At 43.4% G+C, this 25456-nt stretch overlaps 1 protein-coding gene across 2 annotated transcripts in view; it reads left to right on the plus strand.

Moving 5' to 3' along the window:
• The window catches only part of FAM219A (family with sequence similarity 219 member A), a 430729-nt gene extending 418362 nt beyond the window's left edge, over positions 1-12367 (plus strand). The window contains exon 6 of one of the 2 annotated variants that reach the window (XM_086960280.1): positions 9546-9833. In XM_086960280.1, coding sequence (XP_086816406.1) covers positions 9546-9701 — 156 coding nt within the window. In that variant the 3' untranslated portion in view covers positions 9702-9833. Of the gene's footprint in view, positions 1-9542 lie in introns of both variants that reach the window. The other variant, XM_086960278.1, reaches the window with a different exon arrangement.
• The last annotated feature ends 13089 nt before the right edge of the window (positions 12368-25456 follow it).

The following is a 25456-nucleotide window of genomic DNA, read 5'->3' on the forward strand; positions in this document are numbered from 1 at the left end:
TCTGGATATAATAAGCATGCATAATGATTTGCAGACCAGTAAAATTAGGCCTTCAAGGGATCGTCAACCATTAGAAATGGCCAGGGCAAAAAGCAGCTTGACTTTCTGCATTGGATTATGGAATGTAATTGTGTAACCATTTTAAAGTAGATTATTTTACTTCTTCTCCAGCTTTGTACTCCTACCATTTCCCTATTCATTATTAATGTGCTTCTCCAACTCACCTACATCTTAATCAGCCAATGTCTTGCTTATTATTTTCCTACAGACACAAAACTTTCCAAAGGTATACGCAAGAGTATCCTGAATCTTTTACTGATCATGTGCAATTTACAATTCACTTGATATATGTTAAAAATCAATACCATTCCATTCTTAGCTCCATGTTCACATCCTGGGAATGAATGGCTAAAAGGCAGCCTTAATGAAATCAATGTAACTGAGTTGTTCCAGTTGAGTCCCAAACGTCTCCTCAAGAAAATCAAATTTCACACTCCCTTTTTCAATTTCCTTAACCATCAAATTGCTTTGTCACCTCACTAAAAATCTCATAATAGATTCTGACACTCTAATGAAACATTTGAAGAGCAGGAAAAACATGAACTTCATTCTGTGACAACCGCTGCAACATCTTAGCCTTTTATTCAACATGCGAACAGGATGGAGATGGTGTACAACAGTTCCGAAATTCGTCAGTTAAATTGACTCTCAATTCAAGATGAAGTCTGATGGTTTGACAATCTTTATTATCAAAATCATTGTACCTTATATTTGGCTCCAATTTTATAGACCTAGTAACAGGTAAGTTAAAAGTCCCATAAGGGTCTGGTCTAACCCCAAGACCCAAAATAGGATCTTTGGCTTCTGAAGAATAATCATGTGAATCTCGCAATAAATGACGTGTAAAAATACAACAAGAATTGGCATCTCGGTTTCAGTTTAATGGTTACTTCAGGTTCAATACAAATTCATAATTCCTAAACAGAAACTTAAGACTGATTTAGGAATCCACTACATAAAGTGTTAAGATTATTATTATGTATTCAACCATATTGTAGTTTATTAAATTGTTTTTGGATTTTTTTGTAAAGTGTGCTCTCCGGACGGAATTAAGATGAATCCACTGTTCTGTCTGAATCATGATGTTAAGAGATTGACCAGGGATCATAAAGGTCTGCCTGTGGAGAAGTGAGACTTGATTTATTGTTTGCAGTCTTAAATTCAGCCTTGGTGTGTTGGCTCCTTGGTTATCTTCTTTTTCATGCACAGACATTGCTTTGTGCATAGACATTTTTCATTAATCGATCGAATTCGTACATTTTGTTCTGCTTTTTTTTTCATCATGCTTCTAATGTCTTTTTTTGTCTGTAAAACTGCAATAGGGAGGGTAAAAAAGCTCAGCCTGGGACGATTTGCTCGGCTCAATTTTGGCTCCAGTCTAACTGTGGGATAAGGGCTGAGCCAGAGTCAGGCTGGAGTCTTTATTGACGTACCCACCTAGATTTATTTGAAAGCAATAGATCCGACTCACTACATACTGTGAGCCTGAACCCTCGCTCCCTTTGAAAGTGCGTGCCGCATCTACTTCATGTGCACCGGGGAGATCTGTGTCTAATTCCCTTTCTCATCAAGCTGAGCTTCTGTGTTCGAAAGAGACCCTGGTCTCAGGAGCTGCCATTAAAGCAAGCCTGTTCAAATCTGCTCTCCTTCCTCCCAGGGGCTTTGCGAACATTTCCAAGCATCCATTGAAGAACATAAAAAAGCTCGTGAGAGTGTGAAGTTGTTAACATTAGGCTTCCGGGAGGCCAGGAAAGTACTAGGCCGGCCCCAGGCGGACTGTTATTTAAGGCTTCTATAAAGTGAACGTCCCTGGATAATCCCTTGATGGAGAGATTACAAGAGGCTAGTAAAGCTTTGCCGCGCCTGAGCAATTCCTTATATCATGTTCCTTTTGTGTGGCTACCCCAAGAATGAACTTCATTTTGTAAAGCTGTGGCCTCTGGTTCTGAAGAGGGAATTGTGGACAGTGGTAGTTTTTTTTATGGGCCGACTTGGCAGTGCAGCTGCGCCATACAGTTTTGTGGGCATTACTAGAGAGGGGCTTCTGCTCCATCCACATGTTGGGATCCAGGAGTACATGTTTTTATTGAGCAGACGTTGTGTGCTTCCACAAAAAAGTGCTGGCCCTCTGCATACCTGTGAACAGTCAGATTATTTAGCCAGCAGTCTGAGACTGAAATTTCAGGGTTACACACTTGACATTGTAAAGCTATTAAATTGTCTTGGATAACGAGATATTTTATGTTGGTTTTCTTAGGGGTGCTGATGGGAAGAGGGCAGTCATTGACCTACATTGAATTTTAGGTCTGGCATGATAGTGTAACTGTCACCTGACCTTTTAACCTACACCAATATTATTCTACAGTTCTTCGCTTCCACACAAATACATATTCATTTCCATACTATTTACTCGTAATGCGGTACATTGCCATACAACATTCGTGTAAAGCCATGCGTGTTTGCATTGACAACGCCTGTTAGGCTTCATTGTGGGATCTGAAGAGGGCTCCTTTTCCTGTGAAAGTTGACCATGTGCGTCTGTTGAGATGAAGTTTGTCAATAAACAGTCCGGTAATCTTGCACCGCTCCCTGTCTCGTTCTCTGCAAAAATATTGATTTTTCCAAGAACACAAGTCACCTGGAGGACCTTGAGCTGGTATTCCCTCTCTCTGAATTAAAATTAGACTCTTCATCCTACTTTCTGCAGCTTCCACAGAGGATTCTTTCTACTTATCCTGAACACCGGTCTCCACTGTGAACTGTTCATTTTAATTACATATGTACTTATTTTCAAAAATAGCAGTTGGCGTTCCTTATGAAGGGTCACAACATTGTGGCCCTGTGATGGGGGTGTTTTCTGTCACATTTCCTATTAATAAGTGCACCATAACAATTAACAGCCTACACACGAAATTTTTTACAGGATTGTAACGAGACAAGTTTTTAAAGTGAATATCACTACATTAACAAGGCCTGATAATGCACAAGTTTCAAAGTTTACAAGCTTACCAGGACGTGGCTAAGAAACGAGCAATACTTCCTCTGCCTCTCACTTTCTCTCTGTCTTCTTTTATCTGTTTTTTCTGTCTCTTTTTTTTTTCAAGATCAAATCCAACTTGGCATTCAATAGGGGGAATCCCAGGGCAGGACTGGGACAGAATATAGGCGGGCACCAAAGTGAATGTGGCTACATTTGTGAGTTAGGAGGCTAAAAAAGGGGCCCTTGTTTGCAAATTGGGGCGGTTTTGAACCTGTAAAGACATGCTGTGTAAATGTTTTAAGTGGTATGGAAGACTGCATGAATGTGAGCTTGTTAAAGGCAATGTTTCTTTTAATATTAAGGAAACTAACAGTAAAAGCCAGCTGAGTAGGCCATAAAACTGGCCCAAGCAGTGACCGGTCAGACCAGCCCGTCGGGCGCTGCCTCATTGGTCTATTGGGGAAACAACGGTGCTATTGCTACGCAATAAAATACAAGTCGTTTCTACGACTTGCGCTAGTTGGCGTCCAACACCGGGAATTTTAAATTCAACACCTTCCCTGCTGTTGTGCTAACTGGAGTAGGAATAGTAATTTATACTATTCGTAAGTTCAGCACGCCACCTAGCGCAAGTCGTAGAAACGACTTGCGATGTATAGCCACGCATGGTAACAACGCGGTGATTGTAACAACCACATTTCAACCTACTGTGTGGTAATAGCACACGTTGTAACATGGTATATTCCTCTATAGGCTTCTCCGATCCTGGTGAAGCCGATCTTACCCCGGACTCCTGGGTTTGCTACCCTGCTACAGCCTGGCTACTTGGCAAGAATCTAACCAAGTTTTGAAAAAATCAAAGTAAGTCATCCAGGACAGGGAGGACCTAGTATAAACCGGATCAGAGAGAGAAAAGGAGAAAAACGAGACAGAGTACGAGAAAGTGAAAGGCAGAGAGAGAAAGAGAGAGAGAGAGAGTATTGCTAGGTTCTTAACATTTGAATCCTTTCAGGCCTGGAGGAAGCAAAAAAGAAAACAATTCCTGGGAACGCCAACGAAAAAAGAACTCGGTCTTAGCGGACCTTTAGGTATCCAAAAAGCACAAACTGGAGATTGGCAAGCGCTCTGTCCAATCACACGTCGAGTCATTTCATTTCATAAAGCTTTATTCGGAACATTTAAAAAACATGTCCATAAAAGCACAAATAATACAGACAATTCATACAATTTCTTAAAGGCAAACATAATATACATATAAATATACTATCGATCAGAGAAAAAACAAAATACACATATTGCAGAATATCCAGAGGGGGATGGAATAAATATTTAAAATGTACAGAAGTTTGATTTAAAACACATACTTTTCCTGGCGCTAATCGCTTTATATAAAAAAAGATGCAGTAAAAAAACAATTGTCCGCATGATTCAGATTAAAAATCAATTTCATAGCCTCTGTAGTGTCTCTTACTCCAAATCTAATGAATAATGGCTTCAAATAGAATTTCCTTAACTCAGTGTACAAATCACAAGTTAACAAAAAGTGCTTAGTGCATTGTTTGGACTTATTGTCACATTTACAGGGACCAGCAGGGCGCGATTTGATGTTAGGCCACGCGACCAGATGATGTGCTATACCCATCCTCATTCTGGTCAGTACAAACTGGTGTGAGGTTCTAGTCACCTGTGATAAATATGGTCTGAAACCAGTAAATTCATTCATGTTATTGTATAGTACACAAGTTGTTAATTTAGAGTCCTCCAAGTGATGCCTTTCATTACAGTGATTTAAAAATATTGTTTTCACATCAGATTTGGGGATTTCCGAGAGCCTGTAGGGGTCCATTAAAACATTGATTCCAAATAAATTTTGTACACGATCAATAATGTAACCGATCCTGGGAATCTTCAGGTGTTGGTCCAATAAAAGGCAGTCCTTAATGATTGCTCTGTTCAGTGTGGTACCTTCACTGAGCCAGATCGAGCGCCACAATAGGATGGGCCTTAACATGATCATATCATTTAGGGCTTGGGTCCCTGTTTCATTGTAAACCAAGGAGTTGGAGGTAGACCTGGGTAAGCATAGGAGCTTTTTCAGGAAGAGGTTCTCCTCTACCTGCAAGCTCTTAGCAGATGTCACCCCCCAGACTCCGGCCCCGTAAAGGGCAGCCGAAAGACATTTTGATTTATAGATGTTTAACATATCTTTAATACGTCTATTCCCCAATTTCTTGGCAAACAGAAAGACCCCGTTGGCGCTCCTAGTCATCTTAGTTCTGACCACCTTATGTTCAGTGGCCCAGCTCCCGTTGTGAGAAAAGGTAATTCCTAAATAGCAAAAGTTATCAACTTTTTTCACTGGTTCACCATCAATGACATAGTGGGTTTTCCCATTTCTTTTAACTTTTCCAGAGCTGCATTCCATTACATAAGTCTTAGCCTTATTAATCACAAGTTTCCTATTTTTAATAAAGGATACAAAACAATCCATTAAGCGTTGGAGACCCAATGGTGTCCTTGACAGTAACACTGCCTCGTCCGCATAGAGTAATACTGGTATGTTAAAATTATTAACTCTAGGGGCATCCGCAGCGACTGCCTGCAGGGTAGATTCAACCTCGTTAATAAAAAGGGTAAAAAGCAGGGGCGCAAGAACGCACCCCTGTCTGATGCCCCTTCCTATCCCAAACTTAGTGGTACACTCTCCATTGGGTCCATAGCGAACACTGGTGCGAAGTTTTTCATACAAACGGGCTAAGAAATAGATAATTCCCTCTGGAGCACCCATCTCTAATAATTTGACCCATAGTATTGCGTGGTCTACCAAATCAAAGGCACTACTAAGGTCGGCGAAACAGAGATAGAGCGACCCGTTTTTTGCCTTGGTATATTTTCCCACCAATAGCTCCAGATTCAAACACTGTACCACGGCCTTTTCTGAAGCCAAACTGGCAATTACTTAAGATCTCATTAGATTCAGCCCATTCTTCTAATCTTACAAGGAGGACCCTACTCATGATTTTAACTGATGAATCCAATAAGGATATAGGTCTATAGTTTTTTGCATCCCCACGATCTCCTTTCTTAAAAATAGGGATGATTATTGACTCTTCCCAAGTAGACGGTATATTACCGCTTACAGCTGTATTAAAGATTTTGGTGAGCAAAGGCCCCCATATATCTGGGGCGGTCTTGTACACGTCTATGGGAACGCCATCTGGCCCCTGAGCCTTGCCTCCTTTGCTAGCTCTAATACTAGCCATAGTTTCACTGATGGTTATATCTAAGGCAAGGATGGGCCACCTATCCCCATTGGTATCTTTTGAATTACCAGAATCCAAGATTTTCGAAAAATGTAGGATCCATGAGTCCATGCTCACGTTAGAAGTGAGTTCGGGAACCCTATCATCTTTTAGAAATGGGCTATTTACCGTGGACCAGAACAGGGTACAATTGTTCGTGTCCGCCGCTAGGGTGAGGTTATCCCAGGCCTCTTGCTGTAATTCAGCTTTTCTACGTTTCAGGGTAGTATTAAAACCCTGTCTAAGTTGGACCACCAAAACTTTGTCCCTCGGTTTGGCTGCAAGGGCCTCTTTGAGTTCTTTGCGGGCATTGGAACAGGCATGATCAAACCACGTCGAGTCATCTCAGGCCCTCATAGATTGTAGCAGAGGGCAAACAGGGTTGAGACAATCCATATGTAGTTATGAGACTTACATACTGCATACTTGGGTAGACTGCATATTTACTAGACTCAGAGCATGGTAAAAGAGTGGGATTTTACAGGAGAAGGGACGGGTGAGTGGTACTTGGGATTCAACATGCCGGGTGGAGGATTCCTGAGGCGACGGCAGTGGTGCTGAGCTGCCTGTGCAGGGAGAGTCGAACAGCGAGGAGGTGTTAGAGTTGATGCGGTGCATGACACAGATTCTACCACTCCCTCCTCATTTCTGAGCCCCAGGCACGTGGGTTAGAGGGCGACAGCAGTCCCCAGTTGGTGCTCACTCTTTGCAGGAGCCCTGCATGTTAAGTCTTTCCATTTTCTACTTTGACTATTCTCCTGCCTACAGGCAAAAACAATCCCAATCTGCTGTCCTAGAATGATGTATTGCTGTCTGAGAAGGAGTCTGTGGAGGTATTGTTGTCAGAGAAGGGGGCTGGGGGGGTATTACTGTCTGAGAAGGAGTCTGTGGAGGAATTGCTGTCAGAGAAGGGGGTTGTGGGGGTATTACTGTCTTAGAAGGCAGCATCTGTGGACTTGCTGTCTGAGAAGAAGGAAGTGGAGGTATTACTACTTTCTGGGAAGGAGGCAGTGGAGGCATTGCTCTCTTAAAAGAGGGCTGTGGGGATTTTTCTGTCTGAGAAGGAGGCTGTGGCGGTATAATTGTCCGTGAATGAGGCTGTGGAGGTAATGCTGTCTGAGAAGAAGGCAGTGGAGCTATTTCTGCCTTAGAAGGCGGCCATAGAGGTATTGCTCTCTGCAGAGGAAGCAATGGAGATACTGCTGTCTTAAAAGGCAGCATTCGGTAGACCTGTTCTCTGAGAAGGAATCTGGGGAGGTATTGCTGTCTGAGATGGAGGCTGCGGAGGTATTGCTGTCTGAAAGGAGGAGCCTTGGTGATATTGCTTTCTGAGAAGGAAGTAGTAGCGATATTGGTGGTGGACCTTCTGTCTGAGAAGGGGTTTCTGGGGATAATGGTGACTAAGAAGGAAGCCGTGATGGTATTGCTGGATGAGAAGAGGCCATGAAAGTATTGCTTTTTGAGAAGGAGGGCATGGATGCATTTCTCTATGATAAGGAGGCATACAGCTGTTGTTCTCTGATAAAGAAGCTATAGAGCTATTGCTCCTTCAAAAAGAGACCTTGGAAAGCATTGGATGTATTGCTCTCTAAGAAAGAGGTAGTAGAGATAATACTTTCTTAGAAGGAAAGAGCAGTAGGACTGCTCTCTGAAAGAAGGCTGTGGAGATAGTGCGGTCTGAGAAGCTGGGTGTGGAGTTATTACTGTCTGCCGAGCAGGGTGTGGAGGTATTGCTGTCTGAGAAGCACGATGTGGAGGTATTGATCTTTGAGAAGCAGGGTGTGGAGGTATTGCTTTTTAAGAAGCTGGGTGTGGAGGTATTGCTATCAGAGAAGGGGGCTACAAAGGTATTGCTGTCTAAGAAGAACACCATTGACTGATTGCCATCTGAGAAGGAGGCCATAGAGCAGAGGTCTTCAGAAGAGGGTAGTGCCGGCCTTTACAGGGCTACAGCGGTGGGACTGCTCTCTGAAAGAGCACACAAAGAGACTGTTCCCGCACAGTGAGAAGCGGTTGGGCTTGTTCAAAGAAGGCAGTAGAGTGAGTCACATATTGAAGAGGATAGTTTATAGACTCGTGTCTGGGAAAGAGTGCGCAAGGTTTACTGTATCAGAAAGAGGCAATTAAAAGACTGCTGTATCAGACAAAGGTAGTGGAGGGGAAACGACCTTTACATCTCAGTCATTACACTGCAATGCCATTACCACGCAAGTCATTACATTGACTTGCAGTAGATGGTATGCTAACATTAGGAAAAGTAAAGTTTACTATTCCAACACCTTCCCTACTGTTGCGCAGGATGGAGTTGGAATAGTAAATTATACATTTCTAATGTCAGCGTGCCATCTACTGCAAGTCGATGTAATGACTTGCATAGTAATGGCATTGCGTGGTAACAATGCGGTCTTTGTAATGGCCGCGTTGAAATGGCACGCAATGTAATGACTCGCGTTGTAACAAATCATATTCGTAATGGAGAAGAGTCTGGGCCTAAGGAGGCTGTGGAGCAATTCTTAGTAAGAGGAGGTGGAAGGATGGCTTGCTAGGCATCCCCGAGTCAGTAGTGCTGCACAGTTTGTTGCTAGAGGTTTTGTTAGGGTCCAAACACTGGCAAGCATATGCTTTGTCCTGCATTCTCCTTTGTGCAGCCACACAACACATTGCCGAGACTCAGGAAAGTATTGTTCATGGAGATAGTAACATGGAGCGACAGTCGAATGAACTCAGAGTGAGAAGCGAAGGGGCTGCTGATGGAAGGCTTTCTTTGGAGTGAAATATATCAGTGGAGCGGCTGCTTTGGGCTGTAAGCAACGGGTAGACCGCTCGCTGCAATAGGTGGAGGCAGCCACATGGCAACTGCTTTACAGTTAGCAACAGGGGGAGGATGTCTCTAGGTAAAGATGGCATCGGAGGTCCTAATATATGGGAAATACTAGAAAAAATGGAAATCCTGCAGATGAAGAGCAGGGCAGTGAGGGTCTGTTGTAGGCGACGAAGCAGTTGTGATTGTAATTGCTGAATAGACTGCTCTGCAAGCAGGGGATGTGTGGGAGGGGAAACAACCGAAGGATAACTGTGCATTGTGCTGCCCTGCCATAAGGCAGTGATATTGTGCTGCTCACATTGATGAGGAAGACCATGGTGCTTGTTGCCTTTCTTCAACCTTCACTGGTTCTAACAGGGCCTCTCTTTGTCTATAGCAGATCAACCAGGACTTGAACATCCAGCTGCTAAAGGACGGCTACCGGTTAGACGAGATTCCGGATGACGAGGACCTCGATCTCATCCCCCCGAAGTCCGTCAACCCCACCTGCATGTGCTGCCAAGCCACCTCCTCCACCGCCTGCCACATCCAGTAATGAGTCCGGGAGGGCCGGTCAAGCTTTCCACGATTACTGTAAAATTTAACAGCCATTGCTTCCTCCTATGGTAGGACATGCACCTCTTTGTGTTCACGGAGCCAGGAGAAACCAAAAAAAGTCCACTTTATTATTTGTCAAAAGGAACGTTATTTTTTTAAGAAAAGAGGTGAATGGGATGTGAGGGTTAAATGGGAACACCAAAAGCGGATAGATCATTTGGTCTCTAATGCTAAAGCTGGACGAGAAATGTTGGTGATTAAGAAAGGAGGAGTTTGATGCTAGATTGGCGATGGTGGAGGGACAGAGAGGGACTATCCAGATACAGCTGCTTTGCTAGATTGCTTGTTGCCTTGTGCTCAACCGGCAAGTCCATGTGTGGCTCTGAACCCAAGCCTGAGGCTTCCTTGTAAATTCTAAATTGGTGGCAGGAACACAACAGGAAGACTGTGGCGGATCGGGCAGCCATTTATAAGGCATGTGCCAATTGGTTTTTGTGATATCCCAGGTGAAGTAGTCATCAGGATGGCTCCAGCCCCCAATGTTGTAGTGTTGTTGTGATAGCAAAGGGACTTTCCCAGTAAATTTCAAACAATGGAAATAGACGTGTGTGTGTTAGGTGGCTCTCCGTTCGGCTTCAGAAACTGAACCTCTGCCGCGCTTTATATCTGGGACTGGCCAATGTCTTGGCCTGGCCATTGCGCCTATTCACATCTGTATGTTAAGGTGACTGGCACAGTAGCAGTCGTGGTGCAATCCCTGCACCTGGACTAGAGCGACATTAGTCAGGAGCCGACCTGATGTCAGTTATTAACCTCATGCAACATGGTTTGGTGTCTCCCCTGTTTTGCATGATGCACAAAACGTAGTCATATATACAACATTTATAAACAGGTGTACTCTACAAGGGTGGCTGTTATGCCCAGGACCACATTTTGCACCAAACAAAAATTGCCCTTTGCCTAGAATTTGTACGTAACACATCCTCTGCTGCATGAACAATTTTTTTGTCATTGTTTATTATCTGTAAACAGTTCAGGAAATACTGTGTTATATGCTATGAAGATTATACCACGTGGAAGAGGTAACCATTGTACTCAAAGCTAATTTGTTTAACAAACCCGGACTAGATTCCTTGAATAGTGTTCCTCAAAAGGACAAAGGTGGTTCATATCTTTGGCACAATCTATGGGAGCCTGTCACCACAATTGCTCCAAAGTCTGCATAGTGCAACGTTACTATAGGTTACTGCTTCCTATCACTCGTATCGTGCACCGTGTGAAAATATTGCCAGTCCTAGTAGAGGTCCCAGGTGCCCATAATCAACTCTGCATACCATTCCTGACACACAGCGTCGTTATTGTTGTAGGTTTCTCCATAGGGACTGAATCGGCATGACAGATACAGTCATGCGCACTAGAGTTTGCGGGGGCATATTGGTGGAACACTACAGAAAGGCTATCTCACTACCCAGACTACTCCTCATTCCTCAGCTTTGCACTTTTTCTAGCACTGGCTCATTGTTACAAGGATGTAAAGAAACCTTTCCTTCTGGTTGTCTTAGAATATGTATCAAGTTGATCTGCCGCAGTTCCACTATTGTGAATGTGATGCATAGTCAATATCATTTGGATTCCAGATATAGGCCTGGGCTTCTTTCCTTTTGCAACTCTTGAGCTATAGCAACTACTATTAGTCTTACCCTAGCTGCTCGTAAAATACTACAAAGTCTTAAGAAGGGCCTGGGATATTTGGGCAGAAATATATTTATTATCGGTTCCATAAAGCTGTAGATATTGTTTTTGTCATTTGTGCAGAGCGACCAGCAATATAGTTTTTATTTGTGTTTTCATATGTTTATTCTCAAAGAGAATTTTGTGTGGTTCATACTGTCACTCCTAAAGACTTTTAGCAAGAGACGAATTTTGGATATTTCAGTAAGTAAATATGTAGGGGGTTTCAGTTACGTGGCATTAGCAACATAGTTCTCTAAACAAGACACAAGCAATGGCCGCCTGGAAAAGAGCACGCCCGGCATGTTCAGTCTGTTTTCTACCTTTATTGCATGAGGTAGGCCTTCAGGAAAGTGGGCGGAGATCTGACTGTGCAAGGGCAGTGCTCAGAAAGTGCAGACATTTCTGTACTTTCTTCTCTGCATAACTGTGATTTCCTGAAATCTGATCTGCATACTTGAACATTTTTTGTTAATTATCATGATTTTATTAAAAATTTTACTACATGTTATAGAACACTAATGAGAATATTTTCTGTTTCCATTTACTGGACCAGAAAATAAGAAAATATTTTATTAATAGGGGTAAGAATTATTTTGTGGTGAACTGGATTTAATCACTAAAACCACCTGCTTGCCCAAATCTTAGAGAATATATTGTGCTGTTTGAATGTGAACGTGTATTGCTGCTTACATCCCCAAATCCTTTACTGTATTCATATATCAGTGACCAAAGGAGCTCAGAACTCCCCAGCTACCTGAGTTTAGAATATCTACAGGAAAAGGCGAGCAGACTAGAGGACAGCAGTGACTGGTGGTCTTTGTAAAAAATGTATATATTTTGACTTTTTTCTATAGCGCTGTAGCTCAGGCAACATGAACAAATAAACACGGATCTCCCTTATGTCAAAAAACTAAGTGTAATTGCAATATCAAAAAGGAGGGGGAAAAGAAAAAGTGTCTCACAGGGTTTTGGAGGACCAGAAATGAGAGGTGAGTTTAAAGCAATTTGCTGTAAGAAAGAGGTTGGGTTGTGGTCGTAGTTGGGAAAGACAGAAGTGTTGCATGTTTGCTGCCGTACCAATGAGGGATCACTTCCGCACCACTGATGTTTTGAATTCTGTGGTTTCAAGTTGTGATCCTTCTGTACACATTAAGTGTAGCGGTCAGCCGGAGATGCCATGGTCTTCAGAGAGAGCCACATGGACAGATAAGGGGGATCTCCGAGGAGGCTTGTAGGCGTGGAAGTGGATTTTATATTTCATCCGAGCTTCTCTTTGGTGTTCTATGGTTGAATTTCCTTGTGGGTGAAATGAGTCCGGAAGTGGTATGATGAACAACCTTGATCAGGGCTAGGAGTGACTGAGGGATGGCCTCAGTAAGGGCAATATCTTTGTAAAGGACTCAGATATCATCAAGGTTTGCATCAGCTTGAGGCAGAGTCCTAGCTCATGGATGCTGTTGACGACAAAACTCGTAGAAGGGATTGTGGACTGGTGCGTGGCAGTGTTGTGGTGGGCACACAGAGAAACTGTGAGCTTTGTTTTACCAATAATGTAACTGGGCAAAGGCTTGAACCCTAGGAATTCCACACAACTGGTTGTGCTTTTGCATGGCATATTCGGCAACAGTTGGATGCATATTTAGGAGACAGTCATATTTTTGAGGGTAGTGATAGGATGCATATTTGGCATTTAGTTTGGTGCAGTTTAAAGATGGGATCATTCCGATGCATATTGAGGGTCTGTCAAACCACATTAGGTGTGCAGGCTGAGATATATGTATATTGCATATTTGTTCAGTTGGTTTAAAGGCATGGGCTAAGTGGGCAATTGCCTCGACACCCCACCTTCCTAAGAGCCCCTTTCAAAGTTATGGAGACAGCCAAAAGAGCCACTGTAAGTCTGGTGTGCATAAAAAGCTTTATTTTAATTTGCCAGTAGGACATGCATGCTTCACAGGTGGTCAGTGGGCATGGCCTTACAGCCCAGCCTTGACCATTGCACTCTCGGGCAGTTGATGGAAATTAAATCAAAAATCATCTTTGTTTCACATCTTTCTCTTACTTCACATCACCTCTTCTTTCTCCCTCGTCTACCCTACCACTCTATCTCTCCTCTGAGCTGGCTCACCATAAATGAGCTACCTCACCTCCCCACCCTCCCTCTCTTTCCATCTCACCACATTTTCCTTCTCTACCCTATCTCTATTTCTCTATCTTTACCGTATCTTTTCCTGCAGCTCATCATCTCTAATTCACCTCTCTCTCATCATACACATCTTAACTTCCCCTCTTTTTCTCTGCTGTTCTCCAGACCTCACAACGTTCTCTACATCACCTCTCCCTTCCTACTTCGCTTCATCTCCCTTCATATCCTTCACCCCTCTCGCTACCTTTTTTCTGCCTGCTTCACTAGTCTATTTAGCTCACCTGTCTTTCTATACCTGTTCTCATTCTCCCCCCCCTATACCTCAGTGGTCTCTTTCTAATTTGCACCTCTATCTTTCTCTAGATCACCTCTCTTAGCACAGTGCACCTCTCTCTAGCTGCGTCCTTAAGCACCCCTCTTCCTACTCGATTTTTCCTTCTACCTTTCACTAGCTCTCTCTTGCTCTCTAAATCTAAAACATTCCCTATCTCTCAAGGAGAGATAGGGAATGTACTGTACTGTAATGTACTGTATCCACTTGCTACCTTTCCTTTTCTGAATACCTACCTTTCTAAAGCATATGACTCTCCCTACCTCACCTATTGTTCTATGTCACCTCTGTCTCAACCTCCCTTCTCCCCTTTCTTCACCTCTCTCGCTATATAACTAAACAGTTCTCTACCTGTCTTTCTCCTGTCTCCTTCCCCTCTCATGTATCTTACTTGGCAGCCAGGGATCACTACCTTGCCAGAGAAGCGCACATATGTAGAGAACAATAAAGGGGGGAGGGGCGGAGCCGTAGAAGAGAAGTAAGCAGAAAATAGCAGGTTTCATCTCTTGGAATGATGAAAGTCTCAGGGCAGTCCCATGAGCTTTACTGTTGTAGCACGAATGCCCGCTGTGAATCTGGAAATTATTTGTGATTTCAAATCTCAGGCAATTAAAGCTACAATTCCAAGCATTATCTGCATTTTAAAATAAATATTCTGCACTAGTTTACTTAACATCCACCTTAGTCGCATTTTCCATGTCGTTCCTACAATGAGCAACATGCTGGTAGTTAGACACTGAATTCCATGTAAAAGCTCTGTTACGAAACATACATTTCAGTTACAAATGCGAAAAAAGTTTTTTTAAAATTGTATGTGTTTGTCAGATATGGGGCGGCTTAAGCTTTCAACTGAAAGTTTGATGCAGAATTCAATATTTTTGGGTTTCACAGGGGGCTTGAACTAACTTAAGATGAGTGAAAAATTCAAGTTGTTCTAAAGGGGCGAGCCCATAAAATGTTTTGCCTTGAGCCCCTCAAGTCCTTAAAATGTATTGGGGATGTTTGCAGGATATGATATTTAAATTTGAATTAGCATTGCCTCTGGCAAATACCCTCTGTCTTTTTTTGTCTAGGGATGCCAATATCAAAGGAACATCCTTACGCAAAGCCCACCACATTAAAGAGATATATGTCCCAACAGCTCATATGCAAACTCACTCAACCCCACAAACCTTGCCTATCAACTAGCAAACACTCCTACTAATAGAAAGACCTGCTGGATTTGCGAGTGCTTGTTTATCGTTGATGAGGGAGAGTAATGTCATAGCATCTAACTCAAGGCTTTGCTTCTCATGAGAGCTGGCCCTCTCTGTACTCTACAACGGTAAAGAACAATGTATTGCACTCTCCACATCTGTACATGAAATATCCAGTGCAGATCAATATCCATGCCAGGTTTTCAGTAGAATCACTATGTAAATTAGTTCCATTCACAGTCAATTTGTGGTTATCCAGAACCTTCTCTGGAGACCCATCTTGCAGAAATAGAAGTAAGAGTATAGCTACATCTGACTCCTTTCTGGGGCAACTGGCATTAATTCAGGTATTGACTCCTGCTGCTAACGAGTGCAAGAGGCGGATCAGAGTGCGTACATACTTGACGCATCACATCCTTTTTCCTTTTTTTGTTTAGGACACTCAATTGCATGTTTCATAATTTGCACCGGGCGTCCCTTCCTCCGCGAGCTTTCGTCCACAGTCTAATCATTATTGAGCGTGCTTCTTTTAGATCTATTAAACACTGGTTTCCGCTATTAAGCTGACGGAGGTCTCCAATTGATCCGGTTTAATGGAGACATATTTTGGTCATTGTCTGGCTGGCGATAGTTTGCCTGAAACGTAAAGTGGCAATTTCAAAAGCCACTATGACAAAAGGCATAGCTGCTTGATGTTGGGTCAGGAGAGAGGCGGTATTTGTCTTTATGGCTGTAGTCAGTAGAGTACCTTCTTCAATGAAACATTCAGACCTTTTAGCTGGAATACAAAGCTGGTGCTTTACTTTTATAGCACAGATTTGTTAAATGGTGCGCTTAGATTTGTAGCCTGCAAGCGAACTGCCACACAATGTGCCACACCAATGTCAACATACCACAGTACAGTATGAAAGGAAATAATTGCATTTTCTTACTATTGGTTTAATTGCCCCAGAAGAATTTGTTAGTGCCTAGAACAGGGTTCCTCAAAGTTGGTCCTTGGGGGGCCGGATCCATGCCAGATTGTAGGCTAATTACATTTATCTAAATTAGTATATGCTAAAAATCTGGCATGGATCCGGCCCTCCAGGACCGTTTTTGGATAACCCTGGCCTAGAAAGTTAAGCTCTGTGTTGTTGACTATAGAGATTTCTCTGACTTCAGTGTCTTTACTGATTACGTTCAGTGCCCTTTAATCCACTAATCAATGTAAAATGAGGCAGCCATCATGTTCAACTTCTGTTGTGAATCTTTTCATATCTGACTGTGTTCCACTCACTCCAGAGTTGGGGGCACTGAAGCTCCTTAGATGACACTCATCCTCATGGGTGTAGGGTCATTAGTGGGATAGTTCTGGAAATCCTGCACTTAGACTATCCTTCGTGCAAGAACATGATCTGCTCCTAATGTTCTTGGTCTGTCTCTTCTCATGAGTAGGAATATGACATGACTGTGGTACAGTGGCTCTGTTAACTTTTAAACTTCAGTGGACGTTTAAGGTTTCATTGCTCCTACAACCACTCAAACCATCTGCTGCCTGATGCTGTTCTCATTGGCATACCAGGGGCCAATATCCAAGGTTGTAACCTCGCTGCATAATGATAGTTATATTATGGGATTTTCTTTGTCAAATTAAGCCCAAGTCTTTGATAAGGTGTTGTATTGTATTGACAACAGACCACGATTCCCAGTGATCTTCACTCTTATAGTCACCTTAGCCCAAGTAACCTTGTTCATATTAAAAATCCGCACCTGCAGCACTGAAGCGGTTAAAATGTTTTTCAAAAGAAATGAGGGTGGAGGGTGAGTTTGAATTCCTGTAACATTCGACATCTGTGTTCTTATAAGCTCTATACAGCATTTCCATGTGTATCTTTTTGTCCTTTGGTGGCCACTGTACTTTTATCCATGCACAACAGCTATTGGACAGTTCCTGGTTTTGAACTCCTTTCCTGATTGGTTGCCTCACCAGTAGGTGGTCCTGTCCAAAACAATATACTGCCTGTACTGTGATCCTCGCTTTCGAAGCCTACCCCAGTGCCTTGCTTTAAAATAATTTTAGCGCCAATGCTGTGGGTAAAAGGAAAGCCTGCTCAGGAGCACGGCTTGACCTGAGCGATTCAGTTATACCTCGCCTCCATTCATCTTTTCCAGTGTGAAAATGGCTTTGGCTGCTGACTCTTTATGCCAGTTCTTGGCTACACATGCCACCATCACTCCTGCCATCATGACCACTGCACTCACAATTGAGAAGAATGCTACTCAAACCCGCAGGTGTTTAAAAACCAGCCTGACTACACCTGGCTGTTGAGCAGGGATTGGACTTCAGTGGTCACCTTTTTGTGTTCCTGCTCCTGATGCTTCAATCCACACCTTTAAAAGAGAATGTTCTTTTTTTTCTTTTTTTTTTAATTCGCTTACCATGAAGAACATGTAGCACATTGATGTACCCAAGTTACTGTCTATGTAGAGTACTGCCTTAAACTATCAGTTTTCATTCATTTTTTTTTATCGTCGACGTTGAGTATTAATTTATTTAAAAGAAAATGTGTTTTTGAAACATGAAGACATGTACACTATTTTTTTAACATTTCCATTGCAGTATTTATCATTGTTACTGGTGTTTGTAGTGTAACATAATAATGAGAATATTAATAATAATAATATTAAAAAGCATACCTATGAAACTGTATTTGGCTCATTCATTTGCTTCATGGCGTGGGTCTTCTTTTTGGCGGGTGGGCGAGCTGAGCCACTTGGAGGATGAATACTGTGTGGAAAAATATCCCTCAAGAGGAACATGATTCCTATCCAGGGTTTATTGGGTATTTTTATATCACCTTGTTAAACCAATGTAAGCCAGCCTCGGTGAAAGAAAGCCAAAGAGATAAATCAAGAGAAAAATGTTTTTCACCCAGCGCCTGGATACCCTCACGGGTGACAAGAAGCACTCTACAAGCCTACTGACTGACTGATTGATTGATTGATTGATGCCCCTGCTACATGATATAACTAAGCCTTGTAAAATTTTAGACAAATCTAGCCGATTTTAAAGGTTTTATCAGGCCAACGTTTGGAATGTGTGCCCTTACTTAACTTGTACTTTGTTTTTCCAATGGAAACACATGCCAGTCAAGTGCAGCCATTCATTAGAATACTACTACATACGGGTGATTGACAGGTAAGTCTAACAGGCATTCCCAGCTTTGGAGACGCCACGGGGTCTAAGATCTGAGATCCTGCAGAGGCCACTCTTCAGGTAAGCAAACCTTTGCATAATAGTATGTCCACATATTACTTGAAGCTGTCAAGTAGAATGCATAGTTGTGGTCGGCTTAGTGGGGTACAACAGCTTACTGCTGGAACTGGGTTCAGGTGACAAGGACATCGTCATGGTCAGGTGCTGAGCACACCTCGGGGACACCAAAGTCAGAGGCTCCATTAAGAGACGCAACATACCACCAGTCTTCTGGACCATGGATAAACAAATTGTTATTTTTCCATAGTACCAATCACAGAACAATTTAAAAACAAGGATCTTCAATGCAATAGGCCTCGCATTACTGATAGTTTGAGGTATTGGCATTACAAATAAGAATGCAACGCCAATAGCTCATACTTGCAGTTATGAGCCTTTGTGCATTGCAAATGCTTGCGTAGTGAGCCAAGAGCCAGCATTGTATGTCTCAGTGCAGTACCGCAAGCTGCTCCTAGAGGTCCCTAGTGAGCAAGGCCCCAGCACTGCATGTCTGAGTACAGTACTACAAGCTGCTTCTAGAGGTCCCTAGTGAGCAAGAAACTGGCACTTTATGTCTAGGTGTAGTACCGAAAGCTGCTCCTAGAGGTCCCTAGTGAGCAAGGCAATGGCACTGCATGTCTCGGTGCAGCACCGCCAGCTGCTCCTAGAGGTCCCTAGTGAGCTAGGCACCAGCACTGCATGTCTACAAAGTTGGAGTTATAGGCATTATAAATGGCAATTTTCTTTACCCAGACATGTTGCCAAAAGGGAACTTTTTTGGGTCACATATGGTACTGCTCCCTGCAGAAGATATGGTAAATCCACCCTCCCTATAATGCATTGCATGCAAGACAGTACTATGAGTACATTCAAATAGCTATGTTCATCTATACAATTAGTAGCTTTGAAATGTGACAAAAGAATTTACATACATTTTTGATTAGGTTGTACTCTGTGTTAGAGCTGATGAAGGGAAATGTATAGATGGTCTCATGTAAATGTGAGATGTTCTAGTGAGGGAAGTGAAAGCTGCCAGCCTAGCTGAGGACTAAGTGTGTGGTCTGCCTGAAGCCTTTTAGGAAAATAGTGCCTTGATGCTGTAATTAAAACCTAGGGAGTAACAACACATGTAACAGGGGATGTCCTCATGGGAGGTTACAAGAAGAGACCAGGTTGTAGTAAGGAAGACCTACTAAGCCTATTGACCATTGAAAGCCACCATTTACAAAGGACGGGAACAATTAAAAAGATGGGTGGAAAGTGGACGGAGCTTTATGCCCAAATCCTGAATACAGCATGTCTCGAAAAGACCGTGTAAACGCTGCCAAGGCGAGACCTCAAACATAATGAATTGTGATGAACTAATTAGTCAATTCTGTCACTTCAGTATAACCACAATATCCTGCCTGAACAGTGGGCACCCGATTTAGTTATACGTTTGGTCCCAAAAGCCTATAGAACGTATTACCTATATTTACAATTCCTGAAATTTCATTTAGATACTCTTGCGTAGAAATCGCAGGCATCCATTGATACCTATAGACACCTGTTAGTTTGTGGTAAGCGCAGATTCTCCCACCTAATTAAAAAGGTCTTGATTTAATAGAGACAGAGGCACATGGTATGCTTCCAGTCCTACAGTTCTATCAATAAAAGCCTCATTTAAATATCAATAGAGTATTGCAGAAATTGAAACCACCAATAAAGTACAACAATGCACTAAATCCACCAATCACAACAAACCATGGGGCCTATTAGGATGGCGGACGGACCTACGTCCGTCCGCCACCCCTGAGGTGGTGGGACCGTCCGCAGGGGCAGCTGCGGTCCCTCCGGTGCAATTAGGATGTGACTGCCACCCTGGCGGTCACATCCTGTATCTTTAACCTTGTGGCGGGTGCTGCTTGAAGCAGCACCCGCCGCAAGGTTAAAAATGCATGTTTTACATTTAAATGCACAAAGCGGCAGGCACTGCGCGGTGCCTGCCGCTTTATGCATGTAAATGCTGCGGGGTACCATAGGTACGCCCCATGTGCACCCCCGACACCCTGGGGGCCCGCAACGGGCCCCCAAACACCAAAGAGCACATGCTTTTCCACGGCGGAAAACCCGCTGTGGAAAAGCATGTTGCAATGTACATCTTAATTTGGCTGACGGTGTCTTGCAGACACCGCCACCTAATAGCCCTCAACACCCCACAGATCAGCGGTGGACGGACCTGCCGTCCGCCGCTGGTCCCACTGCAATCCCACCGCCATCCTAATCTGGCGGTAGGTGTTTTCTGTGGCCGTGGCGGTGAATCCGCATCCTCCGGGCCGGCGGTGGCTTTTGCCGGCCCGGAGGATGCGGATTCACCGCCATCCTAATGTGGCCCTATGCCCTTAAATGTCCCGACCCTGCAAGTCCTGTCATTATTTCTGGCAGTAGCCAAGACCTAGTCATTTTATTAAAATTATCAATGCATAATATACTTAATTATAGGGGCTTTCATCTAGTTTGCTACATCCATTGGCCTGTTAGGTCATTAACATTTTTCATCCACCCACCGCATCATGCAGGAGGGGGGCAGCCCAATTCAGCCATTGGATAACTTCACTGATATGGATAACATTCTGATCAGTTACAAAGTAGTTCCCTTCAGCACCAAGGATTACTGTGGCCATTTGTGCTTTTTAATAAAAAAAATATCTTTGGACAATTCTTTGTATTGGTAAGGGTCTGGCAGCTCTTCGAAAAGTAAACACAAATCATGCCAAAACAAAACAAGCCGTGACTAAGCCAAAAGTCTGACATCCAATGCAAGACTTGATTTTTATTTGCTGCTTAGTCTTTAGTATCACTATCTTCATTCTTTCTAAATTTATAACTATTATTTATATCCCCTGGGGGCATGGGCGGAAAAGGAAGGTGACTACTGCAAAGGGCAATCACTCCAATTCCCCTGGGTCCATGGGTCCTGCACATGCACATTGTAAACATAAAACCCTCTTCAACACTGCTCCTGATTTCACCCTGAAACCTCAGAACAGCCTTGCCCGCTTGGCAGTGCAAAGCAACAGCAAAGTACTGACATTTTCACTCTCTGGGGTATCCTCAGAACGTTAAAAACTGACAATGGATCATTTGCAGCCCATCTTGATGTTAAGCCCTTAAAGATCACTCTGCTATGGCGGCAAGGAAATGGTGTGGTGCAGTGATATATGGTCAATATGAAAAAGACAGTGCAAAAAGCAGATATCGAAAAGGCACCACTCCAGCAGGCTCTCGACACGACACTCCGAGCACACAAGACCACCTCACGTAGCACAAGGGGAAACGCCCTTCCATGCTCCTCCAGGGTCGGTATTTGTGCACTCAAATTCACAGTGGACTTAGGAGAAATATTCAAAGTCAAGAGAATCCCAAAGAGATGATTCAGGATTGAAGGCAGACATAGAAGATAAAGAGGCATGCTGGCCAGAAGAGGGGAGTCCACAAAGTACCTTCAGCCATGGAGGACTGGGCGCTTGTCAAGCTGGAACAAGGAAGAAAGTTGGATGCTAGGTACCTGGAATAATCATTGCAATGACCATATGAAATGGAACCATGATAACTGCTAGTAATGGTGCCCAAGTTAAGTGGGGGGAAAACAACCTACTCACTGAGCAATTCCTTGTTAAATGTGGAGTGAGACAAGGGTGCATTTAGTGCCCACGTTATTCTCGCTCATTAAAAATGGGGTGGTAGATTACCTAGATAGGGACGGATGTGATGCTCTGAAAGTAGGGGAGAGAAGAGTACCAGCCCTACTCTTTGCAGACGATACCCTATTAATCTCTAAATCCCCCTTGGACTGCAACAATTGTTGAATGATTTCACTGGGTTCTGTAAGGAGCATGACCTGGTACTAAATGGGGCTAAAACGAAATATATGATCTTCTCTAAGGAGAATACCAAACCATCTAAAAGACCCATGTATGTAGGAAGTAGCCCCCTAGAGCAAGTTTCTGCATTTGATTATCTGGGTATCCATTTGACCGCAAAGCTAAATTGGGCATCACACGTCAAAAAAGCCCAACTGTCACTAATCCAGCAAACTGCTCATTTAAGTAAAATTCATAAAAATAAAGTGCCTAGGAAAGTGGCCCTGGCATTGGAAATGTATATTACCAAAATGTTGAGGGGGGCTCTTAATGGGGCCGAATTGTGGAGCTTTGGGAATACAAACTCTCTCCCCTCTGTAGAAAACCGTTCAATCACTTTTAAACCTTCCCAGTAGTACCCCCTTGGCTCCTCTGTTTTTGGATTTGGGCCATAAACTACTAGCTTACAACTTGGCCTATAAGTAGCTAATGTTTTGGCACCGTCTGGGGTCTGTTAATGAGCTCTACCCCTACAGAGCAGTGACAATTGATCTCCTGAAATGACCCCAGGTAAACTCTATTCCATGGTTCAACTCTTTCAAAAATCTACTTAAGAGACTTGGGATAGCATTGGTCTACTTCGTAAAGATTGTCCCATATTTCAAAATGCAGGTTCAAGGAGATATACTTGGATACTATTATGGTGAAGGAGATGGCTAAACCAGTGGGTACACTGACCCAGGATTTTATGATTTTTAAATTCGTCCTATTTTATGAGGAAACTATTGATGGAATTGTTACTTCCCTGGCCGTAAACTATTTATACAATTCCGTTTTAAAACCCTACCCACTAAACTGTTCTGCAAAAAGTGCTGTAAAAAAAGGGCCCCCTCTGACGATCAGTGCCCAGCGTGCAAGGCTAGCTCCGAATCAAAAGTCCACTTGTTATTTTTTTGCCCCATTACAAAACCCTGAGTGGCAAGTTGATTGCTCCGTTGTGTAAAGTAATTTGTCCTGGCCATTAACTCGAGGTTTTGAGAATTCTAGCCACTGACACCCGCAGGGTGGTAGTTTTTGGTCTGGCCAGATTCTGGCATGCATTATGGATCAAACGTTTTAAATGCATTATATGAGTTATTATTATTATTTTTTTAAGTCTTACAAACACATGAAATCCTGGTTCACTTCATGAACAATACCCTTTTAACCTGTTTGCTGCTTCAAAGGTTCCGCGCCAGTGTGGAACGTTCTATTAAGCGGGTGGGGCCGCGTCGGCCAACGGACGTGTGCAGCACTACCGAGGTAGTGCTCGCAACGGCGGTTGGCCGACAGCAGCAGCAAACGGGTTAAATCTGCACTGTTTTAACTATGGTTGTGTTTTGCACTTTGTAAAATATTTTTTATTACCTGTACTATTTTATATTTGTGCTGCACTACGCACTTTGTAAGAATTTTGTGATCGAAAATAAAGTTATTTGATGATGTTAATGGTGAGATGCAGGCGCCTTGAAGCGTCTCTCGCTTCAAAAAACATTATTCTTAAAGATGATTATCCAAACACGCATCCAGTACCATGAATGACTTGCCCTCATCTGATGATGATGGCTTTGAAGTACCCACGGAGCATCCTGGGATAGAAGGAGGAGATAACCAGGCTACGAGAGCCGAAGTCGCTGCACAAAACAGGAAGAAGCCCGTGCGTCTCATCGAGTCTGAGAAGAAAGAAGTCTAAGCGGCCACATGTAGAATGCACAAACTCAGTCAAGCTGGGTGTGGGGAGTAGAAGTCATGTTCACAGGGAGCATGAGTAGGACTCTGGGACCCTGGGGAAAGCAAGTAACCTTCTTTTGCAGGTCTCACCATCTCGTCTGGGTGGGGACAGGAAGTGTGGAAGGGGAAGGTAAACCTCTGAGTTGAAGCAGCACCTGGGAAGAAAGGTCTTGGCTGTGGCATGCAGTATTTATACCACTTGATTTACCAAAGGTGGTCACCAAAAGATACCAGGCTGCTGTGCTGTCCTTGCTGCCTGCCCACCTGTGGGGAATCACAGGGGGTCTGAACACTGTTGCGGTGAGAGTGGGCAGGGTCTTGAAAGGTGCCTCTACCACGATGACTGGTCCAATATAATGTGCAAAACACACATGACCGTGGCTCGGCAAATCCGCGTTAATGCTGTTGAGCTGTGTTTCTTGGCTTCAGCAGCCCTTCCTTTCTCTCAGCTGTTCCATTGCAGCTTAGACACATGATGTGCAGGACATCAGCTGCACTGCAGTTGCATCCAGTCCTCGGCCGAAATGCTCAAGTGCCAGGCACTAATGATGATTATAGTTCTCCTTGTGATCCTTCAGCTCTATGGTTTCCTTTCTCACATTTCGCATGAATCTCTCTCCTGCTGTGTATTTGGCTATATTTAGAGCTCATCAGAGGCGAGCAGCAGAGCTGGTTGAAAGCAGTTAGAGTTGCGTTGCATAATGTCTCAGTGCTTGTGAATACAATATGCGTTTATTAAAGCCTGGATGAATTACTTGTGTTGAAATATCCAACGTATGTGCATGGCCTGTGGTCACTCCTTTCAGATGTAGCTGTGACAAACAATTCTCTGTCTGTAAGGATGCATCTTGATAATCATTTCATTATTAAATGCCAAAAATTCAGAACAGTAGCCTGCAAATGAAGACAGTTCTTTAAACAAAAAATATTTTTAGTGAAGGCGAGGGAATGAAAATAAAAAATATGAAAAAAAATAAAAAACACTTACTGGTGTGCCACCACCGCCTCCTCTAAGTCCTCTCTGCCCACTTCTAGGACTCGAGGTCGCCCAGGCTTCCAGACACCGTGCTGATGGCAGCGCCGTGATTGGTCTGGGCGCCGCAGTTCAGCGCTCCGAAAAGGAGTGCGAACCTGGGCATGTTCTCCACCCAGCCTGGGTGAAGAACATGCAAAGTGCGCATGGCTCTTTGGCCAGCCCGAGAATGCCGGACAAACATTCAAGCACACTTAGGAGATTGCCCTTACTCCTCTCCCTGTTCTTCTGACACAAGCCATCCCCGGTTTGCCAGTAAACAGCTGAGCAAGGACCAAAGAATAAAATAATAATAACAATGCATTATTATGGTTTTATTTTCCTTTTTCGCATGCTCACAGAACAGTGGGTGTTGATATTTCTCCGCCTTAGCAGAAGCCCCGCCCCTGCACAGCTGTCTCACTGAATTAGATTGTTTGTCTCTGTCCGCTTCCAATGGTGTGCTTGCAATGCAGTGCAAGGAGTT

Source organism: Lissotriton vulgaris, chromosome 3_1 (assembly GCF_964263255.1).
Source record: "Lissotriton vulgaris chromosome 3_1, aLisVul1.2, whole genome shotgun sequence".
NCBI lineage: Eukaryota > Metazoa > Chordata > Amphibia > Caudata > Salamandridae > Lissotriton > Lissotriton vulgaris.